At 33.2% G+C, this 19,800-nt stretch overlaps 1 protein-coding gene across 4 annotated transcripts in view; it reads right to left on the bottom strand.

Annotated features, from left to right (window-relative positions):
- The window catches only part of Pi3K92E (phosphatidylinositol 3-kinase 92E), a 747,272-nt gene that overhangs the window by 685,799 nt on the left and 41,673 nt on the right, over nt 1-19,800 (bottom strand). For 3 of the 4 annotated variants that reach the window (XM_072523217.1, XM_072523215.1, XM_072523216.1), the window contains exon 2: nt 4,052-4,280. The exons of the other annotated variant lie outside the window; for it this stretch is intronic. In XM_072523217.1, the coding sequence (XP_072379318.1) occupies nt 4,052-4,280 (229 nt within the window). The remainder of the gene's footprint in view (nt 1-4,051; nt 4,281-19,800) is intronic. 4 annotated transcript variants of the gene reach the window in all.

Here is a 19,800-nt window from a genome sequence, read left to right as displayed (position 1 = left end):
GTTAAGTAACCACAAGGATAATAAAGCCTTCTAATTAGCGACTAATTCTTCAACCAAAGTTTGTGCTTCTTCGAGAGTCGAAGCACCAACAACAAAATCATTAATATACGGAGCATGACGAATAAGCGAGACGCCTTTAGGAAAACGAGAGCCTTCATCTAATACTAATTGTTGGAGGGTTCTTGAAGCGAGACTCGGCGAAGATATTATTGCAAAAGTAACAGTTAACAAACGATATTCCTCAATTTCTTCCAGGCTAGAAAATCTCCATAACACACGTTGATAATCCGTATGCTCAGGAACGACTAAAATATACATCTGACGAATGTACGCATACAGCGTAAAACGATTAAGTCTAAAATTTAACAAAAGCGAGACTATGTTCTGTTGTAGTTTAGGACCGACCAGTAAATAGTCATATAGTGGGAAGGAAAAAGGAAGCAAAGAATGTGGAGTTGCATTTATGGTGGATAATAATTTAAGTCAAAAATCATAGACTTCCAGGCAGTCAGTAAAAGGCTATGCAAGTTAAGAATTTGCACCCACGTCTTTAACCTAACAATGATAAACATTCACTGCCCAACAGAAGAACAAGAACAACATACAAAGGAAAGCTTCTACCAACAGCTGGAGATAGTATATGACAATGCGCCCAAAAATGACATCAAAATGGGTGATATGAATGGGGAGTTTTTGATAAATTTTGCCACCAGTAAAAACATAGTTATAAGTTCCACATGCTTCCCACATACGGACATACACAAAATGACATGGATGTCATCAGACAACCAATCAAATCGACCATGTGCTAATAGACAAAAGGGCAGCCAGTAGTATCTCAGATGTGAGAACACGACGAGAAGCATGCTGTGGATCAGACCATCTTTTACTCCAAAACAAATTTAGATGCATAGTTAACAAAGAAAGAAACGAAAGACAACAAAGAGCAAACTGGACCTGGAAAAACTGAAGATTCAGGAATGTAAAGAGAAGTTCGAAGAATAAGTCGCAAATGAGTTAAGGACGCTAGAACTGCACTTCATAGAGGACAAATGGAATAATATCAAAACAGCAGTACTGACAGCGGCAGCGTCCACCCAGGGAAAGAAGACAAAGGCGAGAAGAGGAGCATGGTTAGATGACGAGTGCAGACAAGCAATAGAGGAAAGAAATGAAGCACGTAAAATGTATATAACAAGAAGAACACGGGAAAGGCGAACATCATTTGAAGTCATAAGTCGGAAAGCAGACAAGATGTGTAGAAATAAAAAAAGAGCCTATGAAAATGGACAAATAAAAAAATGGAAGAAAATTTCAAAAACAACGAAATTACAGGGGCTTACGAATACCTAAAAAAAGATAAAAAGTGGGTATAAACATCAAACAAGTCTATGTAAAAATGAAAGTGGGCAACTAATCAGTGGCCATCAGAAAGCACAGAAACCTGGAAGCATTATTTTCAGACCCTTCTTGGTACACAAGTAGACATGGAAGATGAAATGGGTACGAACTACGTAGAAGAAAATGAAGTAGAGAATGCAGTAGAAGCTCCAACCATAGAGGAAGTTCTCGAAGCTATTAAGGCCTAGAAAAACAATAAATCCCCGGAGGTTGACGAAATACCAGCAGAATTGTATAAGGTAGGTGGCGAGCACCTAACAAGTCACATGCACGTGCTCATCAAATACATAGGGCAAGAAGAGAAAATATCCGACGACTGGAAGAAAAGTATAGTATGCCCGATCTATAAAAAATAAGACAAAGTCCTCACGTATATTATAAATCAGTAGCCCTGCGACGGGGAAGATCGACACTGGATCAAATATTTACAGTCAAACAGATCTTGAGTAAATCATGGGAACATGACAATGATGTTCACAACGTGTTTGTAGATTTAAAACAGGCATACGACTCAGTCAAAAGGAACAAACTCTACAATATATTGGCTGAATTGGCAATACCACATAAGCTAATTAGACTCATTAAAGCCACAATGGATGAAACTCAGGCATGTGTACGAATAAAAACCACCGAACAGACTTTTTCAAAATTTGGCAGGGATTAAAGCAGGGAGATGGGCTGGCCCCAACTTTGTTTAACCTGGCACTGGAGTAAGCGGTTAGGCAAATGCAAACTGGACGAGGAAACCTACTGACCAACAGAACGATTCAACTAGCCGCTAATGCAGATGATATTAATATTATGAGTAGAACATCAACAGGAGCATAGGAAACATACGCAGAGTTAAAAACGCAAACAAAAATACTAGGTCTGGAAATTAACACAGAAAAAAACAAAAATAATGATACAGACGAGAAGAAATATCATAATCATACGCCCACAAAACATTATACATGAAGAGGACATTGAAACGGTTTAAAAGTTTACATACCTAGGAGTAGAAATATATATCGACGGATCAGAAGATGGAGAAATACGGAAGAGAATAACGCAGGCAAACAGAGCTTATTTTGCCCTGAAGTCCTGAAAGAAAAATCCAAAAGCAAACTCGATACATTAGAAAGGAAAGTACTGAGGAGAATACTAGGACCTGTGAGTGAAAACGGAATCTTCAGAAGTCGATACAACAACGAACTTTATCAACTTTGTAAGGAAGCACCACTGTCAGACATCATTAGAATAAAAGATTGCAATGGGCCGGACATGAGATAAGAATGGAAAAGGATAGGCTACCAAAAACAACACTGAATGCTAGAATGCATGGAAAGAGACCGGTTGCAAAGCCAAGAAAGCGCTGGGAAGACACAGTAAACAGCGACGCACAAGCCCTATTAGGATTCCGAGTATGGAGAAGATTATTCACAGACAAGCAAGGGTGGAGGCAAAAAATAAAGGACGCCAAGGCTCAATTTGAGCGGTAGTGCAGTAGAAGAAGTAAATAGTCGTTCAAAGATTTGCCAAGATTGGGACTTTTCTGAGACGCATTATACACAACTCGAATTTTACTTGAAACTATCTCGTTTCACAACGCAATGATGTGGAATATAATACTTTCCCTTTGTCTTTTCGGCGTTAGGGACTAACTGTATATGACCTAAATCAAGATACTCCTGCATATGTAAATTCCTTTTGCAAACTTGATTGACGAAATAAGCGCCGTTCTAATGATAGCAGTCTATTTAAATTTAGTTATATATCATAACTATCTTGCAAACAAGGCGGTGATTCACGAAAAGGCAAAACACAACATATTTACCCGAGACGTCCCGATTATGCGTTTCCCGATAAATGTTCTCGCACAGAGCGTCTTCTGGTTCTGAAACTGGCTTTTCCGGTATGTTTTTCATTTTCCAAAATTTCGTTAATGAAGAATCTAGTGGGTCTTCAATATTTGAAAGACAAACAAGCGAAGTTGACGAAAGGTTAGGTGTGCTAGTTGGTCCTAACAAAATATACCCAAAAACGGTATTTAGGGCATCTGGTTTTCCTGCTTTACTTTCAATTTAACCTTCTAACAACACCTTCGAAAATATACTACAACCCATTAAAAAAATCAATAGATTGACTACAGTTAAATTCGGGATCGGCTATCGGCTAAATAAGGCAATATCATTATAATCTCCGATTAATTACTGTTATATAAACAAATTCTAAAACTTGTATGGACATATGACATGCAATCATGGCAGTAAAGGGACTCTCCATTATTCTTAAATTTTAGTCTTCTTTCAAAGATTGGATACTAACTCTCCTACAGTAGGATATATTTAGCCTTTATTGGCTTTATTTACCAATGGGCACCAACAAATAATTCTACCAGCCAATGTCTATAATATTCAGCTTATAAGACAACAAGCTCCTTCCAGATATCTTACGAGGAAGAAGACCTTAAGTTAATGAAGTGAAAAATCGAGAAAAGTATCAGAGCTAAATAAATATAAGTGAGTTTGTCTCTAGTTTTAAGTTTTCTATAGAATATTGCTATAGACTGTAATTATTGCTTACTGCAATATTTTCAATAGATGCTGACATTACCTAAACATTTACACCTAATGTTTTTGATAGATAAAAAATATTAGAATTTTCGTACGTTTTCCAATCAGATGTCCTATAGATATATTGAGCGTATCATCTGCCTTTTCACCTCTACATTCTGAAACTATGAGGATAGCTCCTGTAGGTCTAATGTCACATAACCTTCTTGACTCATCATTAAGTTTCTCTCTTTCTGCCATAGAGTTGATGTACGTAAAAATATATACTGACATGTCGTGAAGCTTACCGAAGAGAGGAAACTTAGCCGCTTCCTCCCATAGGTCCTAAAATAAAGTAAACTGTTAATATTTTTAATAACATATTTTAATATTTTTATTAAAAATATATTTTGATGTTTTTTCAACATTTGCTAATAAAACCTATAGAGTATAATCAAAACTAGATCATACCTAGATATCGAAAATAAAGACAGTACATAATGTTTGTTTATCTTTTTTTTTATTAACAAAAAAAATAACTTCGCATCAAGAAAAAGAATAAAAGTGAATACACTGATGGATATAATAAAGAATAATGAGATCAAAAACATACGCATAATAGAAAACATAAATGAATTGCTTCAAAACACGGAGGAGAATGAAATACAACTATTAATAGAATACCAGACAATAAGAACTCTAAAAGAACATCGACATTCATAATCACTTTACATAGATACGTAATTAACTATTTCTTATTATGAATAACCCTCAATATTACTATAAAATAAGTTTCTTTAACGTTTCAATTTCCAATATTCAAATTTTCGGAAATTGTGCTCAAAATACAAAACATTAATAAATTAAACAAATTTTGTTTTTGTTACTTGGTAAACAATTCTTCTAATAATTTAAAATAAATAACTTTAAAATGATATTGTCGATAATTTTGAGTTGCGTACCCGGGACCACTTTATTGAAGATAGTTCATTCGAATACATGAAATCAACTTTAACTTAAGAATACCCGTCAGAAAAATTATAGCATGTCATTTGTCTTTAAACAGACAACCACACGCAATTATCGACAGTAAAATTCTCCTGTTAGTGATCCCATAGTAAATTATGACGAGAAAACCTCATGATATTATCTCGACATGGTAAGTATTTGATCTTACATTTAGTTTATTCTCAATCTTAACACCAAACTCCGATCTTACATGTACGTTATTTTATTTTAAAACATAAATGATGTATCCTCGATATGTTATTGACTTACTAATAGTGGTATTTTCGTTCTATTGATTTCTTCTTTTAATATGGGTAACCAGATCATAGTACATTCTACTGAGGAATTTGCGATGCGGTTTCATTCATCATAATTAGAGCCGCTTCTTTAGTTATTCTATTTTTACCATCTGTTTCTTTCTGAATTATACTTGAATCTTTTCCATTGAACTCTATGTTCATTTTCCCATGTGTATTTTTAAAATATATCATATTCTCTATTTTTGATATGTTTGATGCTCACTTATTTTAACATCAAGGGTCTTAATGTTTCGCCTAAATAAAAATGTTCGAATTCACAAGACATTTTAAAAATGCAATTCTTGGTTTTTCTTTTTCATTCTTAGGTTTAGTTGTAGATAAAATAGATCTCAATGTGTTTGTTGTTTTGAACGTTGAATTGATTTACTCCCGTTTTTAAGTTTTTCCGATCATGCTTTTATGTATGGTATTGCTATAATCCTCGTATTATTTATTGTGAATATTATAGGGTCCTGTTCTAAGTTATTCTATTTAATTCGGTCTATTCTTCAAAATTCCATATTTATAAATGACAAAACATAATCATTTTTTTTAACAAATGTTTCTCCTCTAAGAACGAAATTTTTGGGAAAATTTTTAATTTAATTTAATTTTTAAATAATGAATTTTCAAAAATAGACCGAATGGAACAGAACAACTTAGAACGTGATCTTATAACATTTACAAGAAATAATCCGAGGAAAATATCTACATCATACATAAACGGATTATCAGAAAAACTTAAAGCAATAGGAAATAAATTCAACATTCAAAACAACAAACACATTGAGATCTATATTATCTTGAACTAAACCTAACAATGAATAAGAAAAAACAAACAATTGTATTTATAAGATACCTCGTGAATGGGAACATTTTTCTTTTATTACCGTTAAATATTAGAATACGTAAACATCAATCTTATATCAAAAATGGAGAATTTGATAGATCTCAAATATGAGGAATAGTGTATAAGTGTAGTCTACTAATCCCTGAAATGTTTCAAAATGTTCGTCGTAATTTCGAACAGCGACTTTATAGTTGTATGAACGTTGGTGGATATTATTTTGAACAATTAACATGTTCAACATTCAATTAACGCAGGCAGCTTATTACATATGCCAACCTTCAAATAGGGGTAGATTAAGGGTCACCGTCAAGGCCATAAACCATTGCCGTACGGATGTAGTTGAAACCAATAAGGTTTTTTTTGAAAAATTATGAGTTATGCATTAATTTGTTTAGTGACATCTCTCTCTTTCTCCAATGGCGCCACAACCCGAATCGAGCCTTATCCTATTCCAAACTATGCCTCCTACCTTGAGGTCTAGCAAATTTTGCGCGTCTGCTGCCACTTCATCCTCTTACCTTTTCCGTTGCCTTCGTTTTGGGCTGTTGCCCTGCATTTTACTATCTAGGGCTCTTTTTCGCAATCTTTCGGTCTCCATCATCACTACATGACCAGCCCATCGAAGTCTCCGAAGTTTAATGAATTCTGAGATCGGTGCCTCGTTGAACAGTTGGTAGAGTTCATAGCTGTACATGGATCTCCATACTTCGTTTTCGTTCTCGTTACATATACTTTAAAAATCCCAATAAAGTTAAAAACATTTAAAAGTAAAAACTTTTAACACTAATAAAAAAAAAAGCGTGGCACTTGGAGAGTGCCGAGAGAAGTAAATACTTAATATAACTATATGTAGCTGTATGTCTCTGTTGTTACTATATGTAGCTGATTGAAATTTTATGTCTGTTTATTACTGAATTGTTAATATTTTTTATAATATAATTACACATTTAAGTTCTTTGAAATTTATAAAACAATATTTTTTTTTAAATTTTGTTTAATGACTTAATTTAGTGACTGTGACTTAGCAATTTTCAAAATTTGTTAAATATAATACCTATAAAATTTATTCATCATACCTATTTTCATTATTATTTCGTATTTCTGCTTAATTATTTAATTTTGATTATTATTATATTCTAAAAATAATCATGAATAATGGGAGGGTATATTAATTAATTTTCATTCAAAACTTTCCATTTGTAAATAACACACACACACACATATATATATATATATATATATATATATATATATATATATATATATATATATATGAAAATTACTGAGTTCTCGGGAAGAACTGCGTTGAGAATTTAAAACTCGACGTTTCGGCACCCATTTTGGAGCCATTATCAAGAGTGATACGGTTCGGTTCGAGTTCGGGGTCTCAATCTGCCTACTCCCCTCACTCGAGACGTACCAGTATCGTGTTCTATATTGCAAGAACTGTCTCTCGGTACTGAGGTCTCAATCTGCCTACTCCTCAGTGTCGAGTGACAACCGGTCTTACCCTGTGTGGCTGCTTTTATACTCGCTGTATGCGCGGGAACGGTATGCGCTGACGTGGTCTGAACTGACGTGGCCTGAGCGGTGTGGGCGGGAGGTCGCTGAAGCAGGGGTCGCCATGTTGCCGGCAATCGTTTCGCGTCATCGCGCGTGTTCAAGCTGTTAGGCCGTTTTTCGATTTCGATAGCTTCACGAATGATTCTCGCTTTTAATGAGCGGATGGGAGCGATGGTTTTTGCTTTTTCGAAGTCTATTTTGTGGCCTGTCTGAATATGATGTTGGGCTAGGGCTGAAGTGGTATCGGAATGTTTGACTGATATAGAATGTTCGTAAATACGGTTATGGATTCGTCGGTTTGTCTGCCCTACGTATGTACGTGGGCAACTGGAACAAGGTATCTCGTAGACACCATGGTCTTCATTGGGGATTTGGTCTTTTACGGATCTGACGAGATTGGACAATTTGGAGTGAGTGGTGAAGATGGTTTTGATATTAAGGGGGATAAGAGTTCTACTGATCTTGTCAGTGACACCTTTAATGAAAGGTAGAAAGATTTTGGGTATATATATATATATATATATATATATATATATATATATATATATATATATATATATATATATATAATATATGTTCGAATAAGTTTCCGCGGTCAGATAAATGAAAATTACTGAGTTCTCGGGAAGAACCGCGTTGAGAATTTAAAACTCGACGTTTCGGCACCCATTTTGGAGCCATTATCAAGAGTGATACGGTTCGGTTCGAGTTCGGGGTCTCAATCTGCCTACTCCCCTCACTCGAGACGTACCAGTATCGGGTTCTATTTCGAAAAAGCAAAAACCATCGCCCCCTCCGCTCATTAAAAGCGAGAATCATTTTCGCCCACACCGCTCAGGCCACGTCAGTTCAGACCACGTCAGCGCATACCGTTCCCGCGCATACAGCGAGTATAAAAGCAGCCACACAGGGTAAGACCGGTTGTCACTCGACACTGAGGAGTAGGCAGATTGAGACCTCAGTACCGAGAGACAGTTCTTGCAATATAGAACACGATACTGGTACGTCTCGAGTGAGGGGAGTAGGCAGATTGAGACCCCGAACTCGAACCGAACCGTATCACTCTTGATAATGGCTCCAAAATGGGTGCTGAAACGTCGAGTTTTAAATTCTCAACGCAGTTCTTCCCGAGAACTCAGTAATTTTCATATATATATATATATATATATATATATATATATATATATATATATGTGTGTGTGTGTGTGTGTTATTTACAAATGGAAAGTTTTGAATGAAAATTAATTAATATACCCTCCCATTATTCATGATTATTTTTAGAATATAATAATAATCAAAATTAAATAATTAAGCAGAAATACGAAATAATAATGAAAATAGGTATGATGAATAAATTTTATAGGTATTATATTTAACAAATTTTGAAAATTGCTAAGTCACAGTCACTAAATTAAGTCATTAAACAAAATTTAAAAAAAAATATTGTTTTATAAATTTCAAAGAACTTAAATGTGTAATTATATTATAAAAAATATTAACAATTCAGTAATAAACAGACATAAAATTTCAATCAGCTACATATAGTAACAACAGAGACATACAGCTACATATAGTTATATTAAGTATTTACTTCTCTCGGCACTCTCCAAGTGCCACGCTTTTTTTTTTATTAGTGTTAAAAGTTTTTACTTTTAAATGTTTTTAACTTTATTGGGATTTTTAAAGTATATGTAACGAGAACGAAAACGAAGTATGGAGATCCATGTACAGCTATGAACTCTACCAACTGTTCAACGAGGCACCGATCTCAGAATTCATTAAACTTCGGAGACTTCGATGGGCTGGTCATGTAGTGATGATGGAGACCGAAAGATTGCGAAAAAGAGCCCTAGATAGTAAAATGCAGGGCAACAGCCCAAAACGAAGGCAACGGAAAAGGTAAGAGGATGAAGTGGCAGCAGACGCGCAAAATTTGCTAGACCTCAAGGTAGGAGGCATAGTTTGGAATAGGATAAGGCTCGATTCGGGTTGTGGCGCCATTGGAGAAAGAGAGAGATGTCACTAAACAAATTAATGCATAACTCATAATTTTTCAAAAAAAACCTTATTGGTTTCAACTACATCCGTACGGCAATGGTTTATGGCCTTGACGGTGACCCTTAATCTACCCCTATTTGAAGGTTGGCATATGTAATAAGCTGCCTGCGTTAATTGAATGTTGAACATGTTAATTGTTCAAAATAATATCCACCAACGTTCATACAACTATAAAGTCGCTGTTCGAAATTACGACGAACATTTTGAAACATTTCAGGGATTAGTAGACTACACTTATACACTATTCCTCATATTTGAGATCTATCAAATTCTCCATTTTTGATATAAGATTGATGTTTACTTATTCTAATATTTAACGGTAATAAAAGAAAAATGTTCCCATTCACGAGGTATCTTATAAATACAATTGTTTGTTTTTTCTTATTCATTGTTAGGTTTAGTTCAAGATAATATAGATCTCAATGTGTTTGTTGTTTTGAATGTTGAATTTATTTCCTATTGCTTTAAGTTTTTCTGATAATCCGTTTATGTTTAGCAGGGGTCGCCATGTTGCCGGCAATCGTTTCGCGTCATCGCGCGTGTTCAAGCTGTTAGGCCGTTTTTCGATTTCGATAGCTTCACGAATGATTCTCGATTTTTAGGAGCGGATGGGGGCGATGGTTTTTGCTTTTTCGAAATCTATTTTGTGGCCTGTTTGAATATGATGTTGGGCTAAGGCTGAAGTAGTATCGGAATGTTTGACAGATATAGAATGTTCGTAAATACGGTTATGGATTCGTCGGTTTGTCTGTCCGATGTATGTACGTGGGCAACTGGAACAGGGTATCTCGTAGACACCATGGTCTTCATTAGGGATTTGGTCTTTTGCGGATCTGACGAGATTGGACAACTTGGAGTGAGTAGTGAAGATGGTTTTGATATTTAGAGGAAGAAGAGTTCTACTGATCTTATCAGTGACACCTTTAATAAAAGGTAGAAAGATTTTGGGTTGATCCGGCGGCAAGGTTTCTTTTTTGGATGGAATGGGGTTTAGATGTTTTTGAATGCTCTTATTGACTTGGGTTTTGTGGTAGCCGTTTTGTAAGAGTGTTTGCCTTATTGAATTAATTTCGGATGACCTATGATTGTTGTCGCTAAGTCTTATGGAACGAGAAATGAGAGTGTTGACAACTGAATTGAGTTGGGCGGGGTGACGATATGACTGGGCATTAAGATATCGGTTTGTATGAGTGGGTTTCCGGTACACGGAATAGGAAAAACTGTGAGGTAAGTTTTTCTGAATAAGAACATCAAGGAATGGCAAAGACGCTTCAGACTCAACTTCCATCGTGAATTGAATACTAGGATGTATTCCATTCAGGTGGGAGAGGAAGAGATCTAACGTGTCTTTACCATGGGGCCAAATGACAAAAGTGTCATCAACATACCGTAACCAGCAGGCGGGTTTGAGATTTGATGAGGACAGGGCTGCTGTTTCGAAATGTTCCATGAAAATATCAGCTATTACGGGAGAGAGGGGAGATCCCATTGGGGCACCTTTGATTTGACGATAGAAATGATTTTGGAATGAAAAGTATGTATTAGACATGCAGTGTTTTATAAGAGATAGTGTGTCTTGGGGGATTTGATGTTTAGAGTCCAAGATGGAAATGGTTTCATCGATGGGAATGTTGGTGAACAAAGAAACAATGTCAAAACTAACTAGTATATCTGAGGATGAAAAAGAAATATTTTTCAGAAGATCAATAAAATGAATAGAGTTTTTGACAAAAGACGAAGCTTTTTCGGCTAATGGTTGTAAGGATAAAGCGAGATGTTTTGCCAATTTCTGAGTGGGGCAGTTGTATGCACTGACGATGGGTCTTAGGGGAACATTGGGCTTATGGATTTTTGGAAGGCCGTATATCTTTGGAATTCGGGATGATTTTTCTCTGGGTATAAGAGATTTTTTGATATCTGAAGGTAGACTAGACTTATTTATGATGGATTTGGTCGTTTTTTCCAGATAGGTGGTTGGATCGTTTGGGACGCGTTTGTATTCTGTGGAATTGAGAAGTTCGAACATTTTGTCGAAATAATTAGAAGAGTTAAGAATGACGGTCGCATTACCTTTGTCGGCCGGAAGAATGACAATGTCAGGGTTGTTATATTGTTCTTTGAGGGCGCGTCTTTCTGAAAGACTGATATTTGACGGTGGGGGTTTGGAAGTACGGAGAATTCTGGCGGCATCTTGTCTGGCGACTTCGGCTTGGTCGGAAGGAAGATGAGAAATAGCTTCTTCAGTTTGACAAATGATTTTCTCAGTTGGGATTGAAAGAGGTGTGACAGAAAAATTGAAGCCTTTTGATAGAGCTTTGGTAGCTGAATCGGATATGTGGATTTCTGAGAAATTGCGGACAGCAGTAGAAGGTTGTTGATTCGAAATGGACTTTGGATTTTGTTCAGAGATAAGTTGGTCCAGTTTACGTTTCTGGGTTTGGGTTTTGGTGTCAGAAATGTGTTGAGCTTTTTGGTGAGAAAGACGATCGAAAGTGTCCCATAATAATGGATGGATATTAAAAGAGTGGATGTCATTGTAAATTTTAAGAAGTTGGGAATTTGTTGTATCTAAGTTGCGTCGGGTGGAATGAGTGGTTGTCACTCGACACTGAGGAGTAGGCAGATTGAGACCTCAGTGCCGAGTGACAGTTCTTGCAATATAGAACACGATACTGGTACGTCTCGAGTGAGGGGAGTAGACAGATTGAGACCCCGAACTCGAACCGTATTACTCTTGATAATGGCTCCAAAATGGGTGCCGAAACGTCGAGTAATAAATTCTTAACGCGGTTCTTCCCGAGAACTAAGTAATTTTCATTCATCTGACCGCGGAAATTTATCCGAACATATATATATATATATATATATATATATATATATATATATATATATAATTTTTCAAAGTAAAAACGTTGCACGTCACAATTTATATAAAGTGACGTCACTTATATTTAAAATTTCCAGAACGTCAACCTTTTGAGTTCAAATTTTCCTAACGCAGCTAATAAAAACTGATACGGAACTGCTCGATCTTTCATAGGCATCATCATTATATAATAATCAGAAAAATGTAATAATCATTATATTAGGAATTTTAGAATTATATTGATTAAATAACCAAAAACATTTGTTATTATTAATAATATAAATTTTATAAAATAACTCTTTAAGACTAATATTCCACAAAATAATAATTTTAATTAAATATATTAGACAATTGTACGCAACTGATACGGGAATACTTCAACTTTTAATGACAGTTCAGCGTGTGGCAGAATTGTATAAAGTGTTGCCGCTTTTTTAGAATAATAATTTTGTTTATGTTTTGATTTCTTACACAATTTGATCATAATATATTATATATTAATAAATTGTATATATAAATACATATTAAATTTAGATTAATAGCTTTAAAAACTAATTATTGTTGTGTATTGTGAATGTGCTATACCAAAACAACTAAATAGTCTGTATTGTAGGTGTTGGAAAAAAACTGGGAATTCAACCGCGATGTACACCAAATCTTACTGGACTTTAAACAAGTTTACGATTCTGTTAGCAGAGAAGCAATGTGGGAGACCATGTTAGAAATGGGAGTACCTGGAAAGCTGGTATGATTAGCACAGGTGAGCACAGAGAACGCTTCCGCACGGATCAGAACTGACAGCACCACGTCAGAGGAATTTCTCGTAACCACAACTGACAAACGGATTTTGCGCTCAAGGATCAAAAATACTATTGCGTTTATATACTACTACAATGGCGTTTGCGGATGACATGGACACAATTGTACAATCCACCAGAGATGCAAAAGAAGTTTTCACCCTATTCGAAAACGGAGCCAAGGAAGTTGGTCAGAAGATCAACGAAGACAAGACCAACTACATGGTGGTTACGAAGAACCCAAGACCAAGAATTAGACAAAACGTAACAATCAATGAATACAACTTTGAAGTCGTCAAAGAATTCAAGTACCTGGGATCGATCATAACACCTGAAAATAAATATGAAAAGGACGTGGCAGCCAGGAGCATTGCAGGAAACAGGGCATATTACTCATTAATGACCGTACTTAAATCAAAAATACTCTCAATACCAGCAAAAATAAGAGTGTACAAGACAATAATTCGTCTCACAATAACGTATGGAAACGAGACATGGACTCTGATCCAGCGGGGAACGACAAAATTACTGGTACTGGAAAGAATGATACTGCGAACTTTCTATGGGCCTTATAGAGAAGAAACAACAGGAGAATGGAGAAGACACAATGAAGAACTCCAGACAGTATATGGAGATGAAAACATAGTACGCTACATTAAAGCAAACCAAATAAGATGGGCGGGCCACGTACTAAGATCGAGTGACGAAAGGCTCCTGAACGCCATATTCTGGGAAAGACCCGATGGCAGAAGGTCAGTTATTCGCCCAAGAGATGGAAGGACGCAGTAGCCAGTGATCTACGCAAAATTGGAATACAGCAATGGGAAATAGCGGCTCAGGACCGACAACAATGGAGGCAAATAGTAAATGCGGCCAAGACTCACATAGAGTTGTAGAGCCAAATGATGATGATGTATGTAGTGTGTTTGAGACATGTCGTGCAAGGGACGACGTTTTTTCTCTCTTTTCGATGGCATTTCGATGTTTTTCTTTTCTAACATTGATTCTTCGGTTGATCTGTCCGATGTACGATTTGTCATAGTGCCCACATGGAATCTCGTATACTCCTTGATTTTCTAACGATATTTTTGTTTTGGCGGATGGTAAAATGGTTGAGATTTTTCTGTCGGTATTAAATATCGTTTCTATTTTGTGTTTTCTTAGCACTCTCCCTATTTTCTGTTGTATCTTTTACATATGGTAGAATGGCGTTTGCAATCGGTTTTTCATTTCTGTTGGGTCCTTAACTCTTTCTTGGGCATTATGAGCGTTTTCAATGGTATATGTTGAAAAGCAGTTTTTTCATAGCACTATTTTCACATTATGGATTTCTTTATTTTTATGGTCTTCATCTGTCAGTCTTTCGAATCGTGTCATCAGGGTTTTAATGACTGAATGTAATTGTACAGGATGGTAATGTAAATTGGCATGTAGATATCTGTCGGTATGTGTGGTATACACAGTATATTTTCACACACATATTATACATATACACATATATTTTCGGTATACACAGTATACATAGGTATATGTATATATATATATATATATATATATATATATATATATATATATATATATATATATATATATAGTATACTCCCTTTATTTCGAACACGGTTATTACGAGGTTTCGCTTATAACGAGATACATTAGATGTCCCGTGAAATTTCTATTGAACTATAACCATCTATAGCGAGGCAAATTTAAGGGATTTTAAGCAAAAAAAAATTAAGGGATTTTATTAATGAATTATAAATTTTATATAAAAATATAAATAATATACACTTATCAATAAAATTTAAATATTTCTTTCGATATAATAGTAAAATTCAATTACTTTTTTACGGAAAATTTTAGTAAGATAGGTCAAAATAGCACAATTCTTATTATTTGGTTGAGTACAGTCACAGTAAAAAATAAGGGGTTTTGCCTGATACAGAAGCCGAGATATTAAATATTTTGCAAGCGCGCTTCAATTTAAAGTTCCAATCTAAGAAAAAACGAAGCTCAGACAGTTGTTACCACCTCCATTACTGTATACGCCATCCATAACTTGGATCATACATTGTAGATTTTCATTTAAAATCCTTTTAATTTTCAGATCTTAATGTTAATAAACAATGAAAATATAATTTTAAGAATTAAATGCTATCTTAGTTCTTATTGATGAAATAAGGTTATATTTTTTTTCTAAAAAGTCCCCTATTCAAACTGGTTTTTAATAAAAAAAATTAATAATATGTTGATGTTTTTTTAATATACATCGATTGCAAGTTACAAAATACTGTTTGGACAAGTACGGTTGTTTAAATAATCGCTCTTTGAGATAAACTAATTCTGGGTAAACAATTTTTTCGATCTGCTTGATATTTAGTTTTAATAACTACACTTTAATAACCCATTAATTGTCATAATTTCAAGTAGCTATATTATTACAAACATAATATCTTAGAGTTTACGGTTTTTTTGTAATTATCTCGGTCAATTATTTAAGTATTTTAATTTGGTATCTACCAACATAAAAAACTTTTTATGATCTACAACTTTTATTTGAATCATTTTTCTTTAGGCTGTATAAAAAACGTTTTATAAACAAAAAATTATTTTTTTTTTACTTTTTAAGATTGTTTAAAAAAATAAAGTAAAATCAACTGTACGTCTTCACGAATTTTTCATCAGCTACCCCTCATAACTATTTACAATTTAAATTTAAAAATTTTTTAAACTATTTAGCGAGGTTTCGTGAACTATTTTCTTGTGGCATGGTTAAGTAAAATTTTATTTTTTTATGTAATTAAGCCAGAATTATTGGTCGTTATTGAGATGAAAATTACATTTTTAATTAACTAATATTTAACGTTTCGATTTTCATTATTTAACCTTGTTTATTGTACAAATTATGTAAAAATGTGTATACACATTTTGTACAAAAAACGTTTTTTGAGAACGATTTCCGACATGAAAATCAAAACGCCAAACATTAATTATTTAAAAATGTGATTCTCATCACAATTACAACCAATAATTGTGACTTAATCCAATCAAAACATAATATTTACCTCAAACTATTCACTGATAGCTTCGATTAAACAAATTGGAAATTCAAATATGTAAAATATTCCCATACACAATTGTCTGGGAAAAATATCTAGGTTGAATAAATATAACAACTGAACGACAATAAAAAACCTGTTGACCCCTAGCCGGCTGAAACTAGCGGGCAGGTAGTTTCAATGTTGTTATTTGAACTTTACCCAAACCGATCGATAGTTTTATGCATCGAAATATTTTAATTACACCGGCAACATCTATTTGCTCTAAAATGATAGCAAATACAGTAATTTTACTTACAGTATGTTTGATGTAAAAAATTTAATATATAAAAATATCGGAATATTAAAAAACCGACAACGGTGCCGAGCCTACTAAGGTGCACTAAACGAACATACACGACTTATAAATAGAAAATAAGGGCATTTCTTGGTGATGCTAAATTACTGCAACGGGAAAAGAGTTCAAAATGATAGCGACATAGCGACGATATATATATATATATATATATATATATATATATATATATAAATAAGAAAAAAGAAGTACTTGTGACTCGTTTGGAACAAATATATAACTGTTTTGGATGGGTTGGAGTCAATAATAGGGCTATTGGTTAACTATTTTTTTATTCTCGAGCTTTCAATTGTGTTTAGAATTATTATCAAGAGCTAAAAAAGACAAAATACTTACAAGGTTGAACTAAAAAGAAAAAACAATTTTTGTTAACTTACCAAATAAAAATTAGTTTGGTAAGTAAAAATCACTGCTTGCATCTTCAAAATATTTAATACAAAAATGTTTTTTGTATTAAAAAAAAAAACATTTTTGTATTAAATATTTTGAAGATGCAAGCAGTGATTTTTACTTACCAAACTAATTTTTATTTGGTAAGTTAACAAAAATTGTTTTTTCTTTTTAGTTCAACCTTGTAAGTATTTTGTCTTTTTTAGCTCTTGATAATAATTGTAAACACAATTGAAAGCTCGAGAATAAAAAAATAGTTAACCAATAGCCCTATTATTGACTCCAACCCATCCAAAACAGTTATATATTTGTTCCAAACGAGTCACAAGTACTTCTTTTTTCTTTTTTATATATATATATATATATATATATATATATATATATATATATATATATATATATATATATATATATATATATCGTCGCTATGTCGCTATCATTTTGAACTCTTTTCCCGTTGCAGTAATTTAGCATCACCAAGAAATGCCCTTATTTTCTATTTATAAGTCGTGTATGTTCGTTTAGTGCACCTTAGTAGGCTCGGCACCGTTGTCGGTTTTTTAATATTCCGATATTTTTATATATTAAATTTTTTACATCAAACATACTGTAAGTAAAATTACTGTATTTGCTATCATTTTAGAGCAAATAGATGTTGCCGGTGTAATTAAAATATTTCGATGCATAAAACTATCGATCGGTTTGGGTAAAGTTCAAATAACAACATTGAAACTACCTGCTCGCTAGTTTCAGCCGGCTAGGGGTCAACAGGTTTTTTATTGTCGTTCAGTTGTTATATTTATTCAACCTAGATATTTTTCCCAGACAATTGTGTATGGGAATATTTTACATATTTGAATTTCCAATTTGTTTAATCGAAGCTATCAGTGAATAGTTTGAGGTAAATATTATGTTTTGATTGGATTAAGTCACAATTATTGGTTGTAATTGTGATGAGAATCACATTTTTAAATAATTAATGTTTGACGTTTTGATTTTCATGTCGGAAATCGTTCTCAAAAAACGTTTTTTTGTACAAAATGTGTATACACATTTTTACATAATTTGTACAATAAACAAGGTTAAATAATGAAAATCGAAACGTTAAATATTAGTTAATTAAAAATGTAATTTTCATCTCAATAACGACCAATAATTGTGGCTTAATTACATAAAAAAATAAAATTTTACTTAACCATGCCACAAGAAAATAGTTCACGAAACCTCGCTAAATAGTTTAAAAAATTTTTAAATTTAAATTGTAAATAGTTATGAGGGGTAGCTGATGAAAAATTCGTGAAGACGTACAGTTGATTTTACTTTATTTTTTTAAACAATCTTAAAAAGTAAAAAAAAAAAAATAATTTTTTGTTTATAAAACGTTTTTTATACAGCCTAAAGAAAAATGATTCAAATAAAAGTTGTAGATCATAAAAAGTTTTTTATGTTGGGAGATACCAAATTAAAATACTTAAATAATTGACCGAGATAATTACAAAAAAACCGTAAACTCTAAGATATTATGTTTGTAATAATATAGCTACTTGAAATTATGACAATTAATGGGTTATTAAAGTGTAGTTATTAAAACTAAATATCAAGCAGATCGAAAAAATTGTTTACCCAGAATTAGTTTATCTCAGAGAGCGATTATTTAAACAACCGTACTTGTCCAAACAGTATTTTGTAACTTGCAATCGATGTATATTAAAAAAACATCAACATATTATTAATTTTTTTATTAAAAACCAGTTTGAATAGGGGACTTTTTAGAAAAAAAATATAACCTTATTTCATCAATAAGAACTAAGATAGCATTTAATTCTTAAAATTATATTTTCATTGTTTATTAACATTAAGATCTGAAAATTAAAAGGATTTTAAATGAAAATCTACAATGTATGATCCAAGTTATGGATGGCGTATACAGTAATGGAGGTGGTAACAACTGTCTGAGCTTCGTTTTTTCTTAGATTGGAACTTTAAATTGAAGCGCGCTTGCAAAATATTTAATATCTCGGCTTCTGTATCAGGCAAAACCCCTTATTTTTTACTGTGACTGTACTCAACCAAATAATAAGAATTGTGCTATTTTGACCTATCTTACTAAAATTTTCCGTAAAAAAGTAATTGAATTTTACTATTATATCGAAAGAAATATTTAAATTTTATTGATAAGTGTATATTATTTATATTTTTATATAAAATTTATAATTCATTAATAAAATCCCTTAATTTTTTTCCAAAGATATAATTAATTTTATTATAATTTCATTTAATGAAGATAATAAGTATAAAAAATATTTTTGTAGTTCACCCCTACACTTTTCCATGACGGTATTTTACAAGTACCATAACTTTAGCGACATAACTTTTTCAATTTCCAGATCTTCTCTTCAATTCAATTTTCAGATCTTAACGGTAATAAACAATGAAAATATGAATTTAAGAAAAAAATGTTATCTTGGTTTCTATTAGTCATAGGTTTTGTTGCTTTTTGAAAATTGTGTTTTTTCACCCGCTTTTCACTTCAATCAAAGTATTTCTTTGATTCTATAAGTCCAATAGTGACGTACAGTACCTCAAATGATATAATCTCTTCGTGTATAATCTATTCAATTTT

Source organism: Diabrotica undecimpunctata, chromosome 2 (genome assembly GCF_040954645.1).
Source record: "Diabrotica undecimpunctata isolate CICGRU chromosome 2, icDiaUnde3, whole genome shotgun sequence".
Classification (NCBI taxonomy): domain Eukaryota; kingdom Metazoa; phylum Arthropoda; class Insecta; order Coleoptera; family Chrysomelidae; genus Diabrotica; species Diabrotica undecimpunctata.
The sequence above is the reverse complement of the archived record's forward strand: the minus strand, read 5'-3'. Positions and strand labels throughout refer to the sequence as shown.